Raw genomic sequence first — 25,364 nt, 5'->3', positions numbered from 1 at the left:
TCCGCCTGTTCCGCCGAAGCAGTCTTCACATGCTGGGTGAGCAAAGCCCTAGTTCACTAGGGGTCCACGACAACCCGATGGCTACCCTCACAAGGTTTAGCCGGCCTATTGAAGCTGTTGCCCGGGGTGTGGCCGCTGCCGCATGCTAGCAGCTACTGGGAGCCACAAGTGAGAGCTGGGTGTCAGGTAGAGGTCAGAGGCTGGAGAGTTGCCCTAGGAGGGCACGACAAGCCCTCCATACCAGAGATATTACCCTTCCCTGAGCACCCCATACATATATATTATATATATACATATATATATATATAATTTTTGTTTCATTTTGTTTTCCTTGTTTTTGCTACTTGCTATATGTGTTCCTTGTTGAACTGGCATTTAGTGGGAAAGAGTCAAGCTTTAGATATCAAGCTTGGGTTGTCCTTTGACCAGTGAATGAAAGTTTAGCTTGAACCTGAAAACCATATCCTCTGGACTAACAATATTTAAGGGAGCAGATAAATCTATTTCTGTTATGGTACCCCCTCTTTCTAAGGAAAAAAAAAGTGGCCAAGCTTCTGACCCTCAACCTCTTAATTCCCCACCAGGCAAGAAATAATATCTCCTTTGGAGAAGAGTAAGAGAAGAAAAGGCTGGAGATGTTTGTTTTGTCTTCCTTAAAGTCACACAGTGATATCGCTATGCTACAAATTGGGGAATAGACTTTGCTACATAAATATTGAAGAGTTGAACTTGAAGTAGTAGCTCTTCCTTTAAGGTTATTGATTTGGTTTCTAATAATAAAAGTAAATAATTAATGCATCACTTCATTAGAAAAATGCTATCTTCAACACAAAATATGAAGCTGTATAAAAAGGATTATTGGCTTAACTTCTCTGGGACTGTGGGTTGTGCCATTCATGTTAATTTTACCCTGGATAAACCACAGAATATTAGGGGAGTTAGCAGAATGGAATGTACCTTTGGTGTAGAATGTGAAAATACAATCAGTGTTTAGGAACAAGAAAGTCCACTGCTAGAATGCTGGCGAGGCACATAAATAATTCAAGATATTTCTAATCCCCTTCATATTTCAAGGAGAGAAATAGCCATCAGGTAACAAGAAATGCTGTCTGCATCTCTCTGACAGGTATGACATGAATGTTATTATTTTTCCTTATTTCTCTAGGGTAGGTCAGGCTTTCAGTTCACTAGAGTAATATACCTCTAATTCCTGAGATTTCATCATTCTTTCAGTTTTAAACATTACATTGCAACTGAGAGTCTAATTTTTCAACTGGCTTGCTATAAAGTTAATTACTTTTCATCATTCTTTTGTTCCAAAGGAATAGGGATTCTATTTAGGTAAGGTTTGTTGATTCTAGCTAGTGTTATCATCAGGAGAAAACAATAAGGCCGCCATGATTTCTCTCAGTGCAAGTGGGATATTGGTTTGTTGTTGTTGTTCTTTTCTGGACATTGCTGGAGAAATCCATTTTTTTACTCTTCATTGAAAATCTGGCACATGCAAAAGGATTGTTCCAGACTTTCTTGCCCCCAAATCCTCACTTTATCTCTACACACACTTAGAATGACTAACCTTACTTTAGATTGAAATGGCATAAATTCTCTGATCTATCTCTCCCATTTCATCAACAAATGTGTGTATATATTTTTATTCTCTTGTATTTATATATACATATATATTTATATCTCTCCTCATATCTCTTCTTTTTATATCTCTTATCTTATTGCCTTATCTTAAAGTTCCCAGCTATCTCCCTCCCTCTAGCTACTTCCTACTCTAGAAAAAGTATCCGTAGACACCCCCACCACCCCAAAAAAGGACAAACCATTGTTTTACTTCTTTCTGTTCATCAGTTCTTTTTCTCTGGAGGTGGACATGTGCAAGTTATTCTACAAACACGATTTCTATTGCTGTATGTGATATTCTGTTGATTCATTCAAGCTTTTGGGAAAAATTAATTATTTGGCAAAATTTTTTGGAAAACTGGAAAACAATCTGTCAGAAAATAGATATAGATATTTTATACTGTTTACCAAGATAAGATGAAAATGGATAAATAGCCTAGACATTAAAAGGATATGTCATAAGTAAATGAGAATAGGGTATGTATTACCTATTGTATTTATAGATATGAGAAAAATTATGAATAGACAACAGATTAGAATCTTAAAAGTTTTTGTACATATAAAACTAGTGTAGACAAGATTAGAAGGAAAACAAAACTGGAAAACATTTTATCAAGTTTCTCAGAAGTCTCATATCTATGATATCATATATGATATGTAGAGGTTTAAAAATGAAATAGAAAACTTTATAAAATTTATAAGAATATGAGCCATTCCTTAATTGATAGTCAGAAGAAATCAAAGCTATGTACAGCCATATAAAAATTGTATAAGCCATTTATTATTAGAGAAATGCAAATCAAAACAACTCTGAGATACCATCTCATACCTATCAGGCTGGCTAAAATTAGGAATGTTGGAGGGGACATTGAAGTAGAAAATGTGAGATACTAATATACTATTAATGGAATTGCAAATGGATGATGACTTTGTGTCTGACAAAAGTAAAGCTTATTTTTTCTGTGCTCTCCATCTTATCCTCTTATGCTTCCTATGGGGCGTTGTACACATTCATTCTCTCCTATTATATTCCTTTCTTCTTCTGGAAGAATGAATGAGATTATAACAGCAATAACAACAATAATCACTGTCATCTTAACTTGCCCCTGACCTTCCAGTTGATTTTTCTTTTTCACAAGAAAACTTCCTTATCTTCCAAAAATGTCTTTTCTGCCTCTTTCTACTCCACTGAAATTACTCTCCAATGCAATTAATAAAACCATTTTGCCTTTTGTTAATGTATCTGTTCACAAATTGTTTCTCCAATAGGATGCAAATTGCTTGAAGGCAAGGACAATTTCATTTTTATCTCTGTTATAAGTAAAACACTATAAATGCTTGCCTTATTATTATTTTTAGCCCCAGCAACTAGTATAATGTCTGATGCATAGTATAGATTTAATAAATGATTAATGAATTTAATTGAATTTTATTTAATTGAACTTCTGACTATCAATGAAGCAGGGGACTTCCAGCCCTAGGGCACTACCAATCTTGGGCCAACAATGATGCCTGCCCACTGAGCACACCAGTTTAAACTAATGGGCATATGGACAAAGTCTTCTAGTTTCTGCTACAGTAGCTGTAAAGTAGGAGTCCTGGGCTTCCCACAGGAGCTTTTCTCAGTTTTTAGGCTCTTTTTGTTGGGAGTTATTTGGCAAGGCTCATGTGGAAAAGATCATTACTACTTAAGCCAATCCCACCTCAGAAGTCCCCAGTCCTTGAAATGGGAAATTCTTTCTCTTGAGAAAATTACTTGTGCAACCAATTTATGGCCATTAAGATGTATGTAAACGTTTTCAATAGCATGGAAAATGGAAGTTAAAAGTAAATTTGAGAAAACAAAACTCCTTGTCCAGTTGGTTCCAGTTTGGCTAGCCTGCAGTAGGGCAAGGGAAAGGAGTAAAATGTTAGGAGGTTCTTCACCAGTAGTTGGACAAACTGCTTTTTTTCTGGGTTAATAGTAAGAGGTAGGAAAGAGCTCATAGATGGTCAGTATCACAGGCTCAGCACACTATGCAGTTAACAATCTTAATGCCCCCCATATCTCCCTTTCTTGGTAACTGTAGATAAATACTTCACAGTGGCAGATGACCTGTCTTGGTACCCCTATGGCCAAGAGAGCATGCTCAATAGAGATACTCCTCAACTTTTGGAGAATATGCTGAAATAAAGTCAAGAGCACCTGGGTATTGTGGGTAGTTTGTCTGAGATTGAGTGCAAAGGACCTACGAAATTACTTCTCCAGGTTTGAGTTTCAATAGAAAAGTTTGTGAGCATGGCAAGGCAAGTTTTTAAATTGACTCCCCATTCCAAATCTTCCTCAATGTCCTTGCTATATCTGACACTCTTGGTTACCACCACCACCCCCTCTCTCCCACCACCAATCTCTTGAAGCATTGGTTTTGTGACACATACTATTCTCAAGGGTCCACTCATTATGACTATTCTTATATTCATTGCCTTATTGCATTCAACAGATTTCTTCCCCCTTCTTCCTAGTAAAAATATAACTCTTCCAAAACCCTCTTTCTTCTTCCATGTTCCTTCTCTTAAAGAGCACACCAATTCTTATTGCCACAACAATTAACTCTGCTGTTGACTCCCATGTTTTTCTCTATATCTTCTTACTTCAACACTATTACCAAACTTGAAGTTTTCTATAGGATGTCAAACTAATAAGTCTGAAATTTTATCTTTTTTTTTCATTTATTCCATTATATTCACTTCTTTCAAACTTCTTTGTTTCTTCAACGTTATCATTATGTTATTAGGATCAGAGAAATTTAGGCCAATAGAAGTTGTATCCTCCCATCAAATGTAGTTATTATATTCATGAGAGACTGTTATTTAGTCTTTGCCTGAATTAATTCACCAATGGATAACTCATTTCCTCATGAGGCAGTCTATTCCATTAATGGATAGATCTAATAATAAGAATTTTTTTTCCTTTAATCCAAAGCTTCTTCCTCCACAAATGGTATTGACTTTAGGAGCAATAAAGAACATTGTATTTGAATGGTGTAATAGATACCACTATTAGGAGATTTATGGTAGTAGAGCAGTAACACCAGGAAGCAAGCTAGGGAAAGTTTGGATCTTGCACTCCTCCCCCCACACCACTTCCTGTTCCCCTCTCAACTGACTTGAGAGCTCTTCTCAGGGATGGTAAAGTTGAAGATTTCTTTTAATACCTAACTCTCACCCTCAAATCTTTAACTAAGAGGTCTTTTATTCTTTAAAATAGAGGAGGTAAGGAGAGGGTGGAGGGAGAGCAGAGAGGAAAATGGGTTTCCCTAACTTCCTATATTTGCCTGTTGATTGGAGTTTTCTCAATTTGTTCAACTCAAGAAATAAAGTTATTTTTCTCTAAGGGGAGATGTTGATAGCAAAGGCTGACAGAGTTTCTTCTGAGCTAAGCTCCAGTCTTCTCAGTACTCAGTAATATAAATAATCAAAGACCACGAGAGTCTGGCTTCTACCTTCTTCCCAACAGTCAGAGAAGTGAGGTTCAAAACAGCTCAAACTGCCCAACTGCTTCCTTTCAAGATTCTATTGGAACTCTGTCTCCATCTCAGTTGATTGCTATTTCACCAAATTCCAAGCCTCTTGCTTTTTCTTACAGGTCTCTTTTGTGTTGCAATGTCATCAATTACAATGGCTATCTGATGGAAGGATTCAGTTTATTTTGCTTGGTCCCAGAATTGAACTGGACCAAAAAGGTCAGGCATCTAAGTGGCCCAGTGGGTAAAGCACTGGGCATAGCATCAGGAAAACGAATCTTTCTGACTTCAAATTTGGCCTCAGACACTTACTAGCTGTGTGCCTCTGGGAAAGTCATTTAACCCCGTTTGCCTCAATTTCCTTATCCACATGACTGAAACAACTCAACAACAAACACAACAACAACAAAAAGGTAGAAGTTTCAGAAACATATTTAAGTTCATTGTAAGAATAAAACTCCTCACACAGAGAATCTTAACCTGGGGTTAATAATCTATCTTTCAAGAGGTCCATGGGGCCTATCCTATCCCTTTGGGATAGGAAAAAAAAACTACATCTTTTTTTTTTCACTTATTTTTAGTTTCCTATGTAATCCTATGGTTTTATTTAATACATTTAAAAACATTATTTTAATGATGTATAAATAGGCTAACAAAGGGGATCATAACATAAAGAAGATTAAGATCCACTGTTCCTAAAGGTTAGAACTTTACAAATGTGGAATGAGTTTCCTTGGCAGGTAGTGGTTTCCCCTAATTCTAAATCTTTAAACTATTCCTCTGTTATTCTTTTGAGGAGATTTTTATTTGTATATGGAGTGAATCAGATGATCTCTGAGCATTTCTCCAGCTTTGAACTTCCATGATCATATGATATCCCCAGGATAAGGAGACTTGGGACATTTTAGAACAAAATTGAGGGAATTATGCCCATTTTTCCTTCTGAAAATTTGCCAACCATAATAGGTATTTTTGAAAATTCTGGACCCAAAATTGAATTGCAAGTGATTGGATTAGATAATCTTTGGGAAGCCAGACAGTGCTTTCAATGATCCTGAACTACATGTGCTGCTGAAGCCCAGATTCTTCAACATTAACATTCTCCCAGGGATTCTTTATGGCTATGAGTAATGGAAGGCAAAGATCTTGGAAGAATTAATGTTACAAATAATTCAAAGGATAATGGAAAGACACATGGCTGGAATAAACAAGCTTAGCATGTTACTGATGATTTGCATGTAAGCAGTGACATAAAAGACATTATCAAGGACATGTGTGATCAGAAAAGGAGGTTGGTTAAGCACATATGGAAAATGAGCAACAACAGATGAACAGCCTTGAGTGAGATCTTCTCACCCTCAAGATACTGAAAGAACAAGATGAGAGACTAAAAATGAAGGCCATCAACACCTTGAGTCAATTTTTCTGTGCCCCCAGTGATTTTCTTGCAATTACCCTTGGCCTTTTCCAGATTGAGTTAAAGATTAACCAGGTATACCTAATTTTCTCTTGGAACAACTTGAAGAACTGATTGTTATGGTACCTGGCCATATGCATGGATAGGTCACATAATGACTGAGTAATTACTATCAGTGTATAAGCTGAGGGGGAGAGAAAGAGAAAAAAAGAGAGAAAGAGGTAAGCAGATTGACAGGCAGAGACAAGTAGAAAGAGTTGGAGATGAAGCATTTATTAAGTATTAATTTTGTGCCAGACATTCTTCTAAACACTAAAGATGCCAGTATGAGGAAGCAAAACATTTTCTGCCCTCAAAGACCTTCCATTCTAATTTAGGGAGACATTATATGAAGGGGAATTAATGGGGAATTTTGCTTACAATATATTGTGCCAATGGACCAATACTAAAAGAGTCATTGAAGGCTGAGAAGGAAAGAGGGAAGGATGGGATGGGATTGGATCCTCATGGGTAGAATTAACCCAGATCATTATTTATGGCAAGTATTAGACATGAAAGGACATGCTATATGAGAAATAATATAAACCAGACAGAAGCAGGTAAGTAACAAAATTTTTTCAAGTTAATAAATTAAAGGGTCAGAGATAGGAAAAAGAAGGCAAGAACCAGAAGGGTAGTTTCAATGCCAAGAAGACAGTAGAAAGATCATGAGACATGATATTAAATAAAGTGAAATAAAGATTTGAAAAAAATGTGTAGAAGTAAATATTGGTCATCTAATCCTTGCTCTCTAAGTCAGCACATGGGCCTAGATCCCTACTTGCTTTGATGGTTTTATAAAGCTGCAGGACTCATTCCATTTCCTTAAAAGGTCTTCCTGTACCTTGAGGTCATGAGTTAGAAAGATAGAATTAATGGGACACCTCAACTAACCCTGGAACCTGTAACTCCATGCTAGCTCACTGATCCTTTCCTTAGAATCTTATCCTTCGCAATACTCTAAGGAACAGAACTAGTCCCTTAATTTCTGTGATAAAGATCTTAATGAAGCATTCTTTTTTCCCTTCCATCTATAGCAAGATTTTGGTGGCCCATTTTAGGGTCATAGTCAGCCCTTTAAAATAAGGACCAACAAGGACCAATGGAACAAAAGGATACAAGGCCATGGTTTAATGGTACTGTTGAGTTGGGGAGGGGAGGAGGAGGTGGTGATTAATCCTGCTCCTAAGGACATTAGTATGCTTTCATTCTTGAAGAGTAACAAAATATAATGCAAATAGTAGTTATTTTTAAAAAAAGACTTCAGAGTGACCAGTTTAGCCAGAAAAATGGCCAGCTCCCAGGTACTCTTTGTATTTTGCCTCCATATTTAACACTGACATTCCAGATTTATTCTAAATTTCCTTTCCCCACTCTACAGAAATTATTCTGATCCCAACCCAAATATTTTACTAATCATTATGTGACTCCCCACAGTGATAATCTTTAGCTAACAATGGAAATCTATTCAAGGTTTAGCTCCAATGCTTCATCCTTCACAAGACCTTTCCTTATTCCTCCAGTGATGAGTACTACTCATCTCTACCCTACTCCTTAAAAAAGGGCAAAAAAAAATGCATTGACTTTGTGTATCTTTCTATTTTCTTATCGACACACCATGTTTGCTCTTCAAAATATTCCAGCTCCTTGAGACAGCAACTCTTTTGCTTTTTTTGACACTCTGAACCCATCCCTAGCAAAATTCTTGGAATGTAAAAATTAAAATTTAATCTCAAATAATAAAATATTATATTTTAAGGAGTTTATTAAATGATCATTAAAAATCAAGGAATAAAGAGGATACAAAATAAAAAATCACATGTCCATGGCTGGTTAGCCACTTTCAAAATCCCCACCTGACCACCATCACCCCTGATTGCTGCATCATGCCAAAGAGCACGTGGGAGGAATTACTGCCAGTTAAAAATACCAATAATGTGATCTCGCCAACATGGAGAGATTATAGGGAATTTGGGGAAATGCTAAGGACTTCTGGGGAATGAAGGCAAAGGTTCAAAATCTCCATTTATACAGGAACAAAGTGAGTACACAAAAATTGCTTGCTGAATTGAACTAAAATATATTTCTGGGAATTCATCCTATTGCAGTTTATGGCAACCTTCATGGTGTCATATCCAGTGGAGTAGATTACTTTGTGGTTCCATTTACCTAGGGATAGAACTTTGTTCTAGTCAATGATGATCAGATGGGATTAAAGTTTAGGACTAAGAAACCTATTAAATTTCCATGACCTCCTGAAACAACAGATAAAAACCTTCATACCTTCTCTGGCCATTTGATTGAAGGGATATGGAGAGTTGAATCGTTATCTGATTGACTGTAAATATTATTGATCATTGGCTTCATAGTGTTGAAGAGTAGACTTTGAGATCAGAAAATTTCCTTCAAGAATGGGGTCCTAGAAGTGGTTAAATGCATAGGAAAGGAGGTAAATTCATCTGATATGCAGTAGATGAATCATAAGACATACCCTCCTACAGACTGTTAAGTAGTGACTCAGTTTCAGGCTGACCTACTAATGATGAGCACATAACAGCAGTTATATCGATGACACCAACAGTCTTAGAGTCGTCATCCGGGACTACTCAAAACGGCATCCCATCCCCAATATGGGGGCAGCTCTGTGATGAAATTCCATGTACCCCTGGGGAAGAGGAAGTTAATAGAGGCTGCAATCAGCCTGACAGCAATCCCATGGGGTCCTCATCTCAAGCATGTACTTAGTAAGACAGGACAAACTTGTAGGAGAAGTACCAAAATTGTGGATAGCAAATATCTCAAGAAACAGGGTATAAATATTAGACAAACACCTCCTACCCTGCTACTGAGTTGTCCTAGCAAAGATAGAACATTTCTCATCAATTCTCACAAGGAGGTATGGACAGATGGGAGCAGAGGGCCAGGAACCCATCTGAGACTGGTTCTCTCTCCAGGACAAGCCTCATGCTGGCTTAGAGAAAGGACAGATGGGTCTGATTGTGAAGGCATCTCATACCTAATGCTGCCAGATCAGTCATGGGAGCAAAGTTAATAGTCAGTAGGAGGGCTTGAACATGACTGATCTGTCTGTTGTCCCAGTACTATTTCTCATAGCAGGACATCTGCACACAGACTGTGATATCTGGGAAAGTAGGTGATGGTAAAGTTAGATAAACTTGAATATATAGAAAACCAGACAGGGGACAGGAAAGTTGAATAACTTGCACATCAGTTGTCAATGGACAGTGGATTCCTGACACTGACTGAATGCCAGGGAGCCTGATGATGCAAGGTAGCTTTTGTGTCATGAATCGTTTTGGTAGTCTGATTAAGCCTATGGATCCCTTCTCAGAATAATGGTGTGTCATCTACATTCACAATCAAAGTAAACAACTAAATTTTAATCAGAGATGAGTGAAAATAAGATTGTAGTTTTGTTTCTTTTTTCTCCTCATTTAGGTTCATACCAATCCCTGAAATCTGCCTCAAGTTAGGAAACCTGGCTCTAGATTCTTCCCATGAGGGTGGATGAGTACTGTGCTTCAGAATTTCAATTTAATTCAACAATCAATTCTTATGTACCTGCTAGGTATTAGGTCTGGTCCAGGTGTTAAGGATACAAAGATATAAATGAAAACAGATACTGACCTCAAGCAGCTTTACTGGAAAAGTGAAGTGGGATGGAGGGAAAGAATCGGTACACAGAATAGGGACCAAAGATTTAGGGCTAGGCATTGAAAATTTGATTTCATTGGTCTAAAGTACTTTAAGGTAAGAAAATTCATTTTTACCAATTCAAGTTGATCCTTTGTCTATAGATATGGAGTTGGAAGGGACACTATGGGTTAGTTAAACCAACCTTGCCATTTTATAGATGCAGAAATTGAGTCCAAGAGAGGTTAATCAAGCAACCAATTATCAATCTTTTCTTTTTAATTATTTATTTATTTAATTAGTTTAGAATATTTTTCCATGGTTACATGATTCATGTTCTTTCCCTCCTTTTCCCCCCTTCCATAGCCAACAAGCTATTCCACTGGGTATGTCATTGATCAAGATTTATTTCTATATTATAAATATTTGCAATAGAGTGATTATTTAGAGTCTATATCTCCAATCTTAACTCCATCAAACCATGTGAACAAGCAGTTGTTTTTCTTCTATGTTTCTACTCCCATGATTCTTTCTCTGGATGTGGATAGTGTTCTTTCTCATAAGTCCCTCGGAATTATCCTAGATCATTGCATTGCTGCTAGTAAAGTCCATTACATTCAGTTGTACCACAGTGTATCAGTCTCTGTGTACAACGTTCTCCTGCTTCTGCTCCTCTCACTCTGCATATTCCTGGAGGTCATTCCAGTTCACATGGAATTCCTCCACTTTATTATTCCTTTGAGCACAATAGTATTCCATCACCAACAGATACCACAATTTGTTCAGCCATTCCCCAATTGAAGGGCATCCCCTCATTTTCAAATATTTTGATACCACAAAGAACTTGGATATAAATATTTTTGTACAAGTCTTTTTCCTTATTATTTCTTTGGGGTAAAAACCTAGCAGTGGTATGGCTGGATCAAAGGGTAGACAGTCTTTTATCGCCCTTTGGGCATAGTTTCAAATTGCCCTCCAGAATGGTTGGATCAATTCACAACTCCACCAGCAATGAATTAATGTCCCATTTTTGCCACATCTTCTCCAACATTCATTACTTTCCTTTGCTATCATGTTAGCCAATCTGCTAGGTGTGAGGTGATACCTCAGAGTTGTTTTGATTTACATCTCTCTGATTATAAGAGATTTATAACATTTTTTCATGTGCTTATTGATACTTTTGATTTCTTTAATTGAAAATTGCCTAGTCATAGGCAAATGGGAGGAATGCCATACCATCTCATGGCATGGAGATGGTCAGTTCAAATGTAGGGGGAGATGGGCTGGACATGACCATTTGTTAAGCATTCACAATGGGGATGGCTTTTATATGAGTTGGACTAGAGAGCCACTGAGGTGCCTTCTAACTCTCAGATTTTGTCTTTCTGTGAATTGAGAGTAAAAGATAAGTAAAGGGGAGTTATTTTCCTTCATGGTATCTAAACAATATAAAGGACAATAGGATGACTTCCTGTATGTCAGTATGTTAGGAAGACACCCCTGAGGCAGTTGTATGGAAGAGTATATATATATATATATTTTTTTTGTACAAGTCTTTTTCCTTATTATTTCTTTGGGGTAAAAACCTAGCAGTGGTATGGCTGGATCAAAGGGTAGACATATATATCACATTGGGGCAGCATGAGTGAGTTGAAATCTTACAGTACTGATATTTTAAAGAAATACAGGAGATGACAGTTAAGGTAGTGCTAAGAGACCCCCATTCTCTTTCTTTAAAAAAAATCAATTATAATGCAATTTAAGTCAAATTTCTACCATTATTTGGATTTGTGATCTCTGTCAAATCACATCTTTAGGTCTCAAATTCTATAAAACGAAGGAGATCCCTGTAACACATGAAGATTCATTGAAGAGCTGTGCACATTGTGGCCAGGTGAAAATGAAATTAATGACAGAAAGGAAGCTCTGATCAATTAATCAATCAATCCATCAACAAAGCCATTATTCAGCACCTGCTGTCTTGGGTTCTATGTTTCTTGGCAAAGAAGAGGGTAGGAAATGACTTGATTAAAATAGAGAAAGGATTTGGACAACTGTTATAAGATATGTGATCAGATTCATAAGACTTTAGGCAAACATTTTACTAGTCCTTATTAGATAACTATCCCAGTTGTGCATAAATTAAAATCTCTTAGATACCTGTTCATTTTCCAGATCTGTCTTTTTTTTTTCAGACTCATTTGTCTACAATCAATCACAAGACTGAAAATACCAGTTAGGGTTCTGTTTCCCACCCTGGATTTTCTAATCTTTGGCAATGATCTGGATCTTTAGCAACAATTCTGACCTTTAGCAATGACATTTCATTTTCCCTGACAACCTATAGAATGGTGAAGCATTTTGTCTTGTCATTTGAGACATATACCAACCTAAATTAGTACATACACAATATTCCTTAACTGTGGCAGAAATAGAATCATCATTCATTCTGTCTATGTCATTGCAAAATTTCCTTTTCCCTGCCTTCCCCATATCTACATAAAATATATATATATATAGTCAGTCATGATGCTTTTAATCTAACAAACCAAATCTTGGGCAAATAAGGCCTTCTCTCTTGACCTTAAGAGCTCTAAAAAGAATTAGCTTCCCCCATAGGCAGTAACTTTATTTTCTGTACAGTCTAGTTTGTCTAGTCATATTTGGAAACCTTGAGTACTCTTGGCTTTGTTTTATTTAGATATCTACTACACTTCCGCCTTTTTTTTCTCGAACCAGGCAACTAATTTCTTTTCCATTCTATTCTTTCTCTTACTTTAAGTACTATTTTCTTTTTTATCTCAATCAAAGCATTTACTATGTATCAGGCACTGCTCATAGAAAAAAAAGGCAAAAAACTTCCCTCAAAGGGAAGTCCCCACCTTCAAAGAACTCATCTTCTAATGGAGGATGCAAAATGTAAATAATTCTCTATATGATATATATATATATATATATATATATATATATATATATATATATGCAGAGAAAATGGGATGAATGACGTTTTTAAGTACTCTGTTCAGTGGCTTTGAAGCCTGACCATTGTAGGTCTGAGAGTGCTGCTATCACCAAGTCTCCTGAGCTTATCTGTCCATTGGTAGCTGGTGGGCAACAGCTGTTGATGGTGTTCCCCTTCTTCATGATGATTTTTTTCCTTCAATTATAACTGAGGCTGAGCTGGAATCAGTCTGTAAAGGGAAAAGCAGGAAGAAGATTGGCAATGCTATTCCCAAAGGTCTTGGGTTCACAGCCCTGAACTTCCCCTACCAGGGTCTGAGGGGAAATGTTGTAGAAGAAGACGGTGATGGCTTGACTCCTCTGGCAAACACCTCTTGCTTCCCTAGAAGAGCCCGCTTGGGTTTGGAAGTTTTGGAAGGCAAACTGAGCAGATATACTCAGGGTGGGAGGCTGGGTTGGGAAAAAGCTTCCTATATAATTTGATTTCAGCTGACTTTCAAAGGTCTTTGGACTTTTGATAGATTTTCTAGGATCCAACATATGAGGGGAAGACTAGATGCTACACAAGGATGAACATATCACTCATTCTCTTGCTCAAACATTTTCTACATTCCAGCAATAAAACACCAGTCACAATTTCACAAGAAGTCCATACTTTCCTGCCTCTATACTTTTACTCACATGATTTCCTATTCTAGGAATGCCTTCCTCTCAATCACTAATTGCTGAATTCTATTTTTTCATCAATGCCCTGATGATACTGACTTCTTTCTTCCCCTCTCAATAATTCTCTCTCTCTACTTTTGACTATCATCACACTTTCTTGGTAAGTCTTTTCTACACTTCAGAATTTATAGTTGTTTGTCTTTATATTATCTCTCAAAAAGATTACAAATTCCTGGAGAACAAGGAACACTGTCTTATCTATCTTAGTACTGCCCTGAGCCTCTAGTGAATATTGATGACTATTATGCAAAAGAAATGGCTTCATAAATGTCTGTTTAATGATACTGAATAATGGAAATTCAGTAAATCAATCCTTAATTACACAATTGTGATTATAAGTCACTTTAATAAGAGTCCCTTGCTTTTCTTCTTTTAGGGGCATGGGCACAGGATGATCATATTGATTCCTAAAAATCAAAATATGCAAGGTTATTGTCATTTTGACTACAGACATGGCATTCTGGATTATGGAGCATTTGATAATTATATTTGATATAATTTGATAATAATATTATATATAATTTAATTATTATAGTTATAAGATTTGACCTATATATATTGTTAAATATCTAAAAATTCCTTATGACAAGAATCATTCTATCCTCAGACCTGCCTTTAGCCCTCCTTGGAGCTAGCTTTTGTGATTCAACATTTGGGATGGGAATTAGCAAACTGGCTCTGCCAAAAAAACTATCTAATAAGTTAGATGTAAAGATTCAACTCCTTTTGGACCTTTTTGTTTTTAAGCATATAGAAAGTATTTAAAACTATTCCAGTGAGATACATACAAAGAGATACATATGAATATGTATATATGAAAAGTGGTGTACATATACACATGTGTATACATACATAATACACATGTGTGCATATATATATATATATATATATATATATATATACGTACATGGGTGTGTCTTCCCACATTCCATCTCTTAACTAACAGTGTGACCCTGAGCATCACAAGGTATACCTGCTTCAATTTCCTCATCTGTAAAACGTGGGTAACAATAGAACCTGCGCTTCTAGGGTTATGGAAGAAAATCAAATGAGATAATATTTTCAAAGTGCTGGACAAACCCAAATCATCATATAAATGTTATTATTATTAAAATCAGTATTATTATTTACATATGAATATATATCCTATACATATATAATTATATATTCTTAAACTGAAACAAAAATGCCCTTTAACTTATTTATATTAATATCACTAGATTATAGAGATTGAATACCTTTAACAGATTATGGAAATAATACCTTCAAATATCCTAATTTAGCCAGAACTATAATGATAACAGTGAAATAGTTAGGATACCACTGGGACCAATTTGCCGGTACAATGTAAAAGATTCAATGTTTTCCATTTATAATTAGGAAACAGCGCATGCTCTCTATTAGTTTTGGTTACTATAGTAATTCCAGATGCAAGTCGGCTGACTAGTGAAGTATACCATGTACCTTCTGTAAATTGTTCATGTTAGTCACTTGCAATTTATTTTATGTCTCCAACAACAATCTCAAACTGGCGTTGTCACTAACACATGTTTTTGCAATTATGGAGAAAGCAGACAGAGAACAATGCGTGCATTTTTTTTTCCTTGGGGCTGTTAGGGTTTATATAAACTACAGAATGTTTCTGAAAATTACAGGAGGGATGGGGATATAATCTGTTGTTTTTCTGCATTTGGTCCAATGAAAGACAGAAACATTTTTAAGCCTATGTCTAGAATATTTATAAAATTACTAGATATGACTTACTCTGGAAAAAACAAATATATTTGGCATTCTGTCAGCTGCATTGCCTTCCCTTTTCTGTTGTTTAATATATGTTTATATATTAAATAAATTTATATAAATGTATATTAAACACATTAATATATTATGCAATAGAAGGGAATAAAGATATACATATAAACAATAATATATTGTAACTATGTAATATGTATATTCAAGTATGTGTATATGTACATATATATACATATAGTCATGATATATTTGTTTGAAAGGCAATGTGGAATACTGTAAAGAATTATAGGAGAGTTGGTTTATCTATATCAGTGGATGGAGTGTTTCATGGAAGAAATGACAGGTCCAGCTAGACCTTCCTACTGAAAATGTTATGTTTGCTTTAAACTTTAAAATCTGTTATTGATTTAAGCAGGATTAAGCAGGACCAGTGTGAAGATAGTTACTATCATTTCCAAGAGAGTCATAGTGCAGATTTTGATGTTAACATTCATAAACTTAGTATTAGAATAAATACCTTATAAATATTTGTTAATTATATGCAGAATTCCTGAAATGCCTATGGACAGCTGTCTTCCACAGTGTGGAATGAAAAATAATGCAAAATATTTATGCACTGCAAATGAAACAATGAAACATAATTATGAATAATGAAATAAAAGATTTATATATTTATGTGACATTTGCAAAAAATTTTCTAGGCATATTCTCCAAATCCACCACAGAGGATTTGGATACCTAACTTAAAATCAACATCTTTATTCCAGAAACTGGTTTCATTGTCATTTTTACTAAAATGTACTACTGCATGCTACTTTGCAATATAAATGTATTTCTTTAAAGGTTATATGGTATAAAATAGACCAGATTTTTTGGCATGAGCAGGAACAAAAACAAATATGCTTTTAGAACAAATTCATTTGAAATGTCAAAGTAAGCAATCCTAAATCCAAATATTGAAATACATCTCTAGTCTGTATGCATTTCCCAGAATTTAGTACACATTATATTTTATCTGTAATCCAAATTAAAGTGTTAGGTATGTGTAAATATACTTTGCATACGGTATTCACTCTTGCTCCTTATACTGAGTTTTTTTCTACCATTGCTGCATAAAACATATTCTATTAAATGACTGACCACTCATGGGACCAAAGAATAAAATTACAATAAGACTTCAAAACCCTAGGCTTTTTCCTGCACTCAACCTTTACCTTAGTATTAAGAGTAATGAAGGTCCAAGAGACAGTTGTACACACATTAATTATCAGTACTGGGATGATTTAAACTCATTTCCCCAGGGCACTCCATCTTTTCTAAGCTGAAAGGGCACTCTTCCCCCACTGTGACAATTAGCATCTGATGAATGACTTGGTTGTCACACTTCGGACTTTGTGATTGATCATGCCCAATTAATTCCTAGGAGAAATCAATGATTCCTTCCCAGACAATTTACATTAATTAATTTTTAAAATTCTGAATACCCTGGCTTCCCATATTGCTCAGAAGGCAAGTCTTTCCCTACATAACGAGCTCATAGGTTTTGGTTTGTGCTACCATTTCTGAGCTTCAGGAGCTGATGACAGAGGCGCCATAAAATCCACAGAGCAAACCAAGGAAAACAGGTCCATTAACCACAACAAGTGAATTCTGACATAAAAAAGCTCAATTCAAATCTAGTGGAGTTGCTGTATATATTTTTAAATACATTTTAAAATATTTTTTAAAAATATTTTTAAATGCCTATATTCTTTATTATCAGAGATAGAAATAATAAGGGAAATATAGTTACAGGGTATGAGTTCTTTTTTCCATCCTTTCCAGTTCAATTGAATTTAATTCAACAGACTTTTATTAAGCACAAGCATTAGGAGACTCAAACAAAAATGAAACAGTGAAGAAATTTGCTTGAGACCAGAAGGGGTGGGATACAGATAAACAGATGTAGATCTAGGAAAGACTAAAGCATGAGAGGCTAAGTCTCCAGCACATCTTCACTCAAGGATGTAGCATACTTACCCTTTGCCCCTTTTGAACCTTTCCATTAGTATGTAAACTCCATATTCAAGATCCATTTTTTTTTCATTGAATCTCTATCCCTACTTAAGGATGCAGAGTGTCCAGGGAAGATCAGCACCTTTGGTGTGGGGATTAGCTGAGCCCTTTCAGCTATGCTCTTCTACCTTTGGTATCTACATGATACCCACTCTTACCTGTGGCTCCAAGAAGCTGTAGCATGAGTAGTGCCCACACCCTAATAGAACAGTAAGATGGACTAAACCAAGCTGAGGTTCACAAGCCCATGGGTGAGTTAAGGGAGAGTCTATCCCAAGCATGGAAAGACTTCCCTCAGTGTAAGGAGTGGCTGAGAACAATTTGTTCCTGGGGCCATGATTGAAACAGGCACTGTGTGAGCTTAGACAATGAAAAAGCCAAGCTTGTCCATTTTATCAATGTCTTGCCATTGGACTTTGATGACTGTGAAAGATAGTGAGGCTGAAGATTTTGTGGGGCGCTACCTCACTTAAAATCCACTTCGTGCCAGATATCATTCCATGATGTCACTGGTCCTCTTCAAAAATAATGAACATTTCCACTTAGCTCAGTAAGGGTATATAAGGTTTTAATAAATGCATTCACTAAATAGTTTTCTAAGTAGCTAGCTATATCTATCTTTCTGTTTCTATCTCTATCACAATACTGAATAAAAGATGATTAGAGCAGAACTGTATTGAAGTTTCCTCATCACTTTCATCATATATCTGTGGGTTTTTAAATTAATATTCAATAACTAAATATTGTATTTTAAAAGTTTTATTAATAATAATAAAAGGGAAAAAAGAACTAGTTAAAAAGGTGCTAATTCAGCAGCAAGCTTATAAAACAATAACGTGGTCATGCAAACTGTGGAGGTGCAGGAGAGATTAAAGGGAATTTGGGGAAATACTAAGGGACTTCTGGGGGATGAAGATCAAAGGTTCAAAATCTCCATTTATACATATTTTTTTCCATTTAAAAAAGAACCCTAAGCATACTTCCTAAGGAAAGAAAGTCTAAGCCTCAAGCTGGTTGTTTTTTTTTTCTTTTTAATATCATAAATTGAGGTGGTAGTTGAACCAGAAAAAATCAAGAGTTCTAAGAGTCAGGAGTACATAAGATCTTACCTTTTCAGGCAAAACAAATTGAAGCTTTTCAGCTCCCTCATTCCACATCAGTGACTAGCTACTTCTTAGCCCCAAAACAATGAGGCAAATTTATGTCAACAGAAGTGGCTATGTGACCAGTACTTTGCTCAATAGCAAGATAAGTGAGAGGGTTTTTTTTTTTTTAAACATATTAGGATAATGGGGAGATCAGTCACTCCAGGGTTATGGGTCTTAAAAAGGAATATACACTAATTTATTTTGCCTCTGAAAAAAATGTTCCAGCTCTGAAACTCAGAGTTAAATATGACAAATGAAGAGAAAAGGTGCACTAGGTGCTGAAGAAGCCTGGTTTGCCTCTTCCCCATACAGAAAATACTCCTGATATTGTTTCTGGGAAGCAGTCACTCAGAGAATGTTAGAATTGGAAAGGACCTTGACATTGGATCTTTCAGCTTTGCTCATTTTACAGATGACGAAATGGAAGTCTAGAGAAGTGATTTCCCTCAAGTTATAGTGAAAGTTTGCAGCCCTGGAATATGCATCCAAGTCTTCTCTCAGGCTAAGGAATCTTTCCATAAATAAATACACCTGTGCACACAGCAGAACAAAGTGGACTAACACCATTGGACTTTGCATATAGGAAAAATGAAAAAGACTATTCAAAACCTGGAGGAGAATCACAGACAAGGAAGAATGCTGCCATCTTTTAATCTACACACCATCTTATCTAAACCATAGGCCTCAAAACATTCCTTTGAGAATGTCTTATTTCATACCAAACCACTCAATCATGAGGTACAAAGAGGACCAAACTTGGAGTAAGACCAAGAAACAAATTAGGAATCAGAAAAACCCTTTTTAAGGGAGGATGTTTATCCAGTGACATACATTTTTGTCATTCTGTATTATAATCTCTGCATCAAAAGGTAGGGATTTTATATTGCAAATTTTAAGGTCAGTTATTAAAGAGGACACCATTCATCAATAGGGTATAAAAATATAAAGTGTATAAATCAGAGCCTTACTTAGTTGGCAGTTTATGCAATGAATCTCATGATGCAGCTAGAGCCTTACTTAGGATCATGAAGGCTAATCACTATTTAAAAGGGTAGCAAATACACATTTTTGCTCAAAATAAAGTTAAAGCATTGAGCAGTCCATGGATAAGAGCCATATACTTTATTAGTATTTCTTGAAGCAACATTTAAAAATATAACAAGCATGTGGTATAATACATCAAGCATTTAGTCTGATTCATTTTTCAAACTAAAGTAAGTCAGGATTTTTGTCTACTATAATAGTTTGCTGGCCCATCCATTATCTTTCTGGGCTTAGTTTATCTATATATATAGGAAAAAAAAATAAATCCCTTGATCACAATGTTGCTGATTATGACACTTTTAACAACTTCTAAAATTGGATTGTTAGAACATGGAAATAGGTTTTTTTTTTTACACATGTAAAACCCAGTGGAACTGCGTGGCTATGGGAAGGGGTGGAAGGAGGGGAGGGAAAGAATATGATTCTTGTAACCAAGGGAAAATGTTCTAAAATGACTAATAAATTTTTCAAAAAAATAAAATAAAATTGGGTTGTTAGAAAAGTTGTCTGTGCACACACTACCAAAAACATTTGCTCATTACATGATATGAGCATATCATCATGATGTGGCTCTATAAATCATAATATGGCTAAGGGTAGTGATGAGTGAATCCATTACTAGAAATTAGTTCCTGATTAAAATTCTACATATGAATGGCTGGCAACAGAAGCTTCCTCCACCTCCATTCTTCTGATGTCAGCCAATGCTGCCCAATGGTCCACCACCAGAAAATCTGCTCCTCACTTTGACCTTGTCATTTCTATTCCCACCCTGGACCTATGGACCTACAACTTCATGGACAGAGTTGTTTAGTGGATAAAAGCCCTAAATTAAAGAGTCAGAGTACCTGAGCTTGAATCTTATCTCTAATATACTTGGTGTGTGACTTTGGGTAGGTCATTTGACCTGTCAAGTCATTTGACCTTTCAGTGGCTGTTTCCTCTTCTTCAATGAGGGACCTGAACTAAATTTTATATAGTTCCTCCTAAATCTAAAACTGATATATAAATAAAAGTGATCAAGTTAATGCACAGTCCTAATTCTTACCAATACAAGGCCTGCATTCACTGTCAGAACAGATCACAATACCATATATTTTGGGTTACTGCTTTTCTTATTTAAAAAGGTGAGGGGGTTTCAACTGGTATAGGAAGTGACTAATTTTGAAACATGATTGTGATATTAATATAGAAAGCTGCAAGGTAAAATTTTAACAAAACCTTTTGTGAATCCTTTTCTTTACTAAGCTCATCCAATACACATATACATATACACACAAACACTTCTGAAAAGATGTACTATTTGAAAAATCAGAAGAGTCACTTAAAAAACCTGCCTAAACAATAATAGTTTAATTTAAATCATTTCTTTAGTGTGACTCTTTAAACTACATATGTACATATATATACAGAATGTAAAGGAAAACACTTAAATAAAAGGAAGGCCCACTAAAAGTCATTTCAAGAAGACCATTCTTTGACAAAGATTATATATTAGAGATCAAAGGCATTCCTAATTTACACATTAAGGTGATGGTAAAGAATAAGTGAAAAACTAGTTTTGTTTAGTGGCATACATGGAATAACTTTTGCACTCTGTGTATATTAAGGACCAGTACTTTAAGGATGAATGTTCAGTTTCAGTTCTTGTAAGGAGAAGGAACACACCCTGGTGAGTTCAAGGGCTACTCTGAGACTGGATGCTAAGTGCTGTCTGGGGCATCTTCATGAGTGGATCCTGAGGCCTCATCCCCCTCTGGGGCTTCACCCCCCTCTGGGGCCTCACTCCCCTCAATGTCTCGCAACAGGTCAGTCCACACGCTGAGCCCTGGGGCTTCAAAACCTCCATCCCGGGCTTTGCAGGTGTCCAGCACAGATCGGGCCTGGTCTCTTAGCGGGGCAGGGGCCTGGCAGAGGCATCGAAAGCGGTCCCGGAGTTCCTCCCAGGGGAGTCCCTCCAGGCCAGCCCCGACCCAGGCCCCCCGCACTGGGTTGAAATGCAGCCGGCTGCCCCAGTTCATGAGCACACCCAGGCAAGCTTCTGCCAGAGCCGAGTGGCGGCCAGCCAATGAAGCAATGAGGGACGAGGGCAGGAGGCGGCAGAGATCGGCCAATGCAGCAGGCCGAGCTAGGAGCCAGGCCAGCAGGGATGCGATGGCGCCTTGCCTGGGGTCTGCTGGTGTCCCTGGATCCTCTTCATCGTGATTCTCACCTTCAGCTCTGTCTGGCCGCAGCAGGAGCGCGGTGGCCAGCACGTTCAGCCAACGGGGCCGGGGCAGCTGGGCCCACAGGCGGTCCAGGAGCCGGGCCGCGGCCCCTGGATCAGCCTCGGCCTCGTCGTGAAGCCTCCGCAGCAGCAGCTGGGCCTCGGTGCTGCGTAGCGCGGGGTCAGCCTGGGCGGGGCCAGGGCTGAGCAACAGAAGCAGCTGGGAGGCAGCCCTGCGGCGGGCCAGGCCAGCCAGGCGATCCTGCAACCCGGCCTCGTCCTCATCACCAGCCTCGGGCGCGGGCTCCACGCGCTCAGGCCGCAAGTGCCGGAGCAGCTCATGTAGCGCAGGGCCTCGCAGCGCGGCGTTCTCCAGCAGTCCCAGGGCCAGCAGCTCGTCCCCGCGCCCCAGGCCAGCGAAGCTCCGCAACGGCCCCGGAACCAGCTCCTGGCAGCGCCCAGCGTGGGCCGCGTCCCCGACACCCGACTGAGACCGCAGCCGCAGGCGGCGCAGCCCCTCCTCCAGCACTGCCCTAACGGGGCCGCGGTGGCGGAAGCGCCCGTGCACGTGGCGCAGGTAGCGGGCCCAGCGCAGCGCGCGCCGCACGGCCACGCGCCCCCAGCTGTCCACATGGCGGGAACGGGACACCGCCACCACTTCGGCAAAGAGCTCCAGCTGCTCCAGCAGTAGCTCCATCGCCGCGGCGCGCCGGACGTGACGATTGCAGAGTCCGCCTTCTTCTTACTCGCGTATCCGCAAAACCGCTGTTCCTATTGGTGCAGAAACTCATCCATCAGGCGCCATCTTTAGTGTGGGCAATCGGGGCGGGAAAGAAAAACGTCTCCTGGGCTTACTGAGCAACTACAGCAACATTTTCTGAAGAGCTGCGTCTCCATCTTAAACGCAGAAAAGAAAGAACACTGCACTGTGTGTGCTCTACTAGTACAAGGATCCAAGGGCTCTCTTGTTTGACCAGATTAATTTGACTACATGTTTCCATTGGTATTGTAAATGCCTGTGCTAAAAACATGCCTAGATTGAACTAAAATATAAATAACTAAAATGTAAATATGTGGAAGTACTCGAAGATAAGTCTATATTATCATTTAACTTATATATACCTATTTGAACACAAACATGTTAATGACATCTATGTCCTTATGCACACACGAGCATATTGATATATTGTATACACATGCATATACATAAAATATATGTATATATACACAGACATGAATGCATATATATACAATATGTATAGTATTTAGCTTATTGTGTATATGTATATATATGAAATATATATATGAAAATATCTTGTATACAACGTTGTTATGATGAAAGGGAAGCAGCAGCATTCTAGATCTATTAAAAGAACAGTCTCTCCCCTAATTTTTTGGTTTTGACTGCTGGGTGACAGTACATTTGATCTTTAAAATACTGTTGGGAGGGATTCACCCTCACACAAAGACCCACAGACTTTAACTACATAAACTTGAACTGGGTCTTTGGTTGCTTTTTTTTAAAAAATGCTTCCTTTCCTGAGTAAGCAACTAAACAGACTTCTTGGCTTAAGTGTATTCCAGCTTGCAGTTGACCTTTGGAATTCGATTGGTTGAGAGTGAATGGAGTAGGAAGCCATGGCAGTGCCAAAGGTGAGCTAGCTATGGGGAAAGCTTTTGCATCTGAGAGGCCAGACAATAAGAGGATCCACCCAGCTCTGGCTATTTTGCCACAAAACCTATGTTAAGAGTGCCTTGGACAGTTCAGGGACAAAGTAAATGGTAACATGCTTCATTATTAATCTTGCAGCCTGCTTTGTGTTCTGATGAATGTAGACCATGTCTCCATGTACATTTAACAGTGGTTAAGTTACTGAATCTTGTTTCAGATTTGTTTTTATCAAGTGTGCTCTTGTGAGTGACATACATTAACATTTTCTGTGCAAGAACTTAAATCATATATCTGTTCATATTGTTCATTAGATTGGGAACTTCTTAAGAGCAGGAACTGTTTTGGGCTCTTCTTTGTGTCCCCGATGCCTAGCACAGTGCCTTACACAGAATAGATACTTAATAATTGCTATGGTTCAACTAAATGCTTGGTTACACTGAGTGCCTTCTTGTTTACCCCTTTAATTTTTTGAGAAATAAAAAAAGGAAACAAACAAAACACTTTACACACATGAGAACCAGAAAACTAACTCCTTGGGTCCAGCAGCAGTTACTCAGTTAGAGAGTGAAGAGATTTTTCAATGTATCCTGAGAAGGAAAAGGGAGTGTTTGAATATAGATAATAAGGGCTCTTTGTGCCATCAGGCTTGCTGTGAACCTTGTTCCTATACAAGTATCCTATTATATGCAAGATAGAGCTTGTGGACTGATGGCTGGTCCCATAGGTAGCATATTCCAGTATGGTGTCCCTAATGATGGCAGATAAAAGATCAGATTTTATCTAGTATACTTTGTCTGAATCATGAACAGTTGAAATCATCCCAAGGTTTGTGTTTTAGGAGGAGGTTGCCTACGAGGAAAATTGTCCAACCTAACAGAATTTTAAAGAAATCTGGGGAATCAATTTTTAAGACACTTTAAAAAAGAAAAATCCAAAAGAATACTGGGAAAAATCACAAATGGTATTCAAAAAGGTACATGAGAAGTCATTAATAACTACTGATTCCCACACCCAACTTTTTCAGTTTTTCTACAATATGAGCATTGTCTCTCCATGCATATATGTAGGGTATCTTTGGTGAAAGAACCCTAAGAAAACAAATGGGCTTTTGTATACATGATTTATTCCTTTCTTTCTTAAATACAGTATCTTTACAGTAATACAGTTGATTTTGAGATATAGAGAAAATATATTTCAACTGACCCCCCCTAATAGCATTCCTTGAAGACTGAAATTGTTTAATGTTTTCTATTTGTATTTCCAGTACTGGGCCTCACACTTTCAAAATATATGTACATATCTATCTATCAATCAGTCTATCTATCTATCTATCTATCTATTTACTAATTGATAGTTAATTGGAAAAAATGACTTGGTGAATGAAGCAAAATGCAGCCTTTATTTTTAAGTATATAATATATTAACATATAATAATATATTAAGCATATTTTCTTCCTTTCTTTTTCATTCTTTCTTTCCCTAATTTTTGTCAACCCTATCCATAGTCTCTTAAGTTTCCAACTCTGCTTCTTCAACTGCCTCTTGGAAATTACAAACA

General features: G+C 37.4%; 2 protein-coding genes and 1 long non-coding RNA gene across 4 annotated transcripts in view; 1 reads left to right on the top strand and 2 right to left on the bottom strand.

The window, feature by feature from the left end:
- The window catches only part of LOC103095454 (uncharacterized), a 103,904-nt gene that overhangs the window by 57,699 nt on the left and 20,841 nt on the right, over nucleotides 1-25,364 (bottom strand). The window contains exon 3 of the long non-coding RNA XR_469403.2: nucleotides 8,872-9,007. This is a non-coding gene — a long non-coding RNA (uncharacterized LOC103095454). The remainder of the gene's footprint in view (nucleotides 1-8,871; nucleotides 9,008-25,364) is intronic.
- FANCF (FA complementation group F) lies at nucleotides 19,992-22,831 on the bottom strand. The gene has a single exon (XM_056802007.1). The coding sequence runs from the start codon at nucleotides 22,829-22,831 to the stop codon at nucleotides 21,632-21,634; it is 1,200 nt and encodes a 399-aa protein (XP_056657985.1). The 3' UTR covers nucleotides 19,992-21,631.
- Nucleotides 23,026-25,364, top strand: part of GAS2 (growth arrest specific 2) — a 218,991-nt gene continuing 216,652 nt past the window's right edge. The window contains exon 1 of one of the 2 annotated variants that reach the window (XM_056802009.1): nucleotides 23,026-23,137. The gene's annotated coding sequence lies outside the window, so the exon portion shown is untranslated. Of the gene's footprint in view, nucleotides 23,138-23,694; nucleotides 23,788-25,364 lie in introns of those variants that run through there. The other variant, XM_056802008.1, reaches the window with a different exon arrangement.

The sequence above is a fragment of the Monodelphis domestica genome, chromosome 6 (genome assembly GCF_027887165.1).
Source record: "Monodelphis domestica isolate mMonDom1 chromosome 6, mMonDom1.pri, whole genome shotgun sequence".
NCBI lineage: Eukaryota > Metazoa > Chordata > Mammalia > Didelphimorphia > Didelphidae > Monodelphis > Monodelphis domestica.
This window is presented reverse-complemented; position numbering and strand designations above follow the sequence as displayed.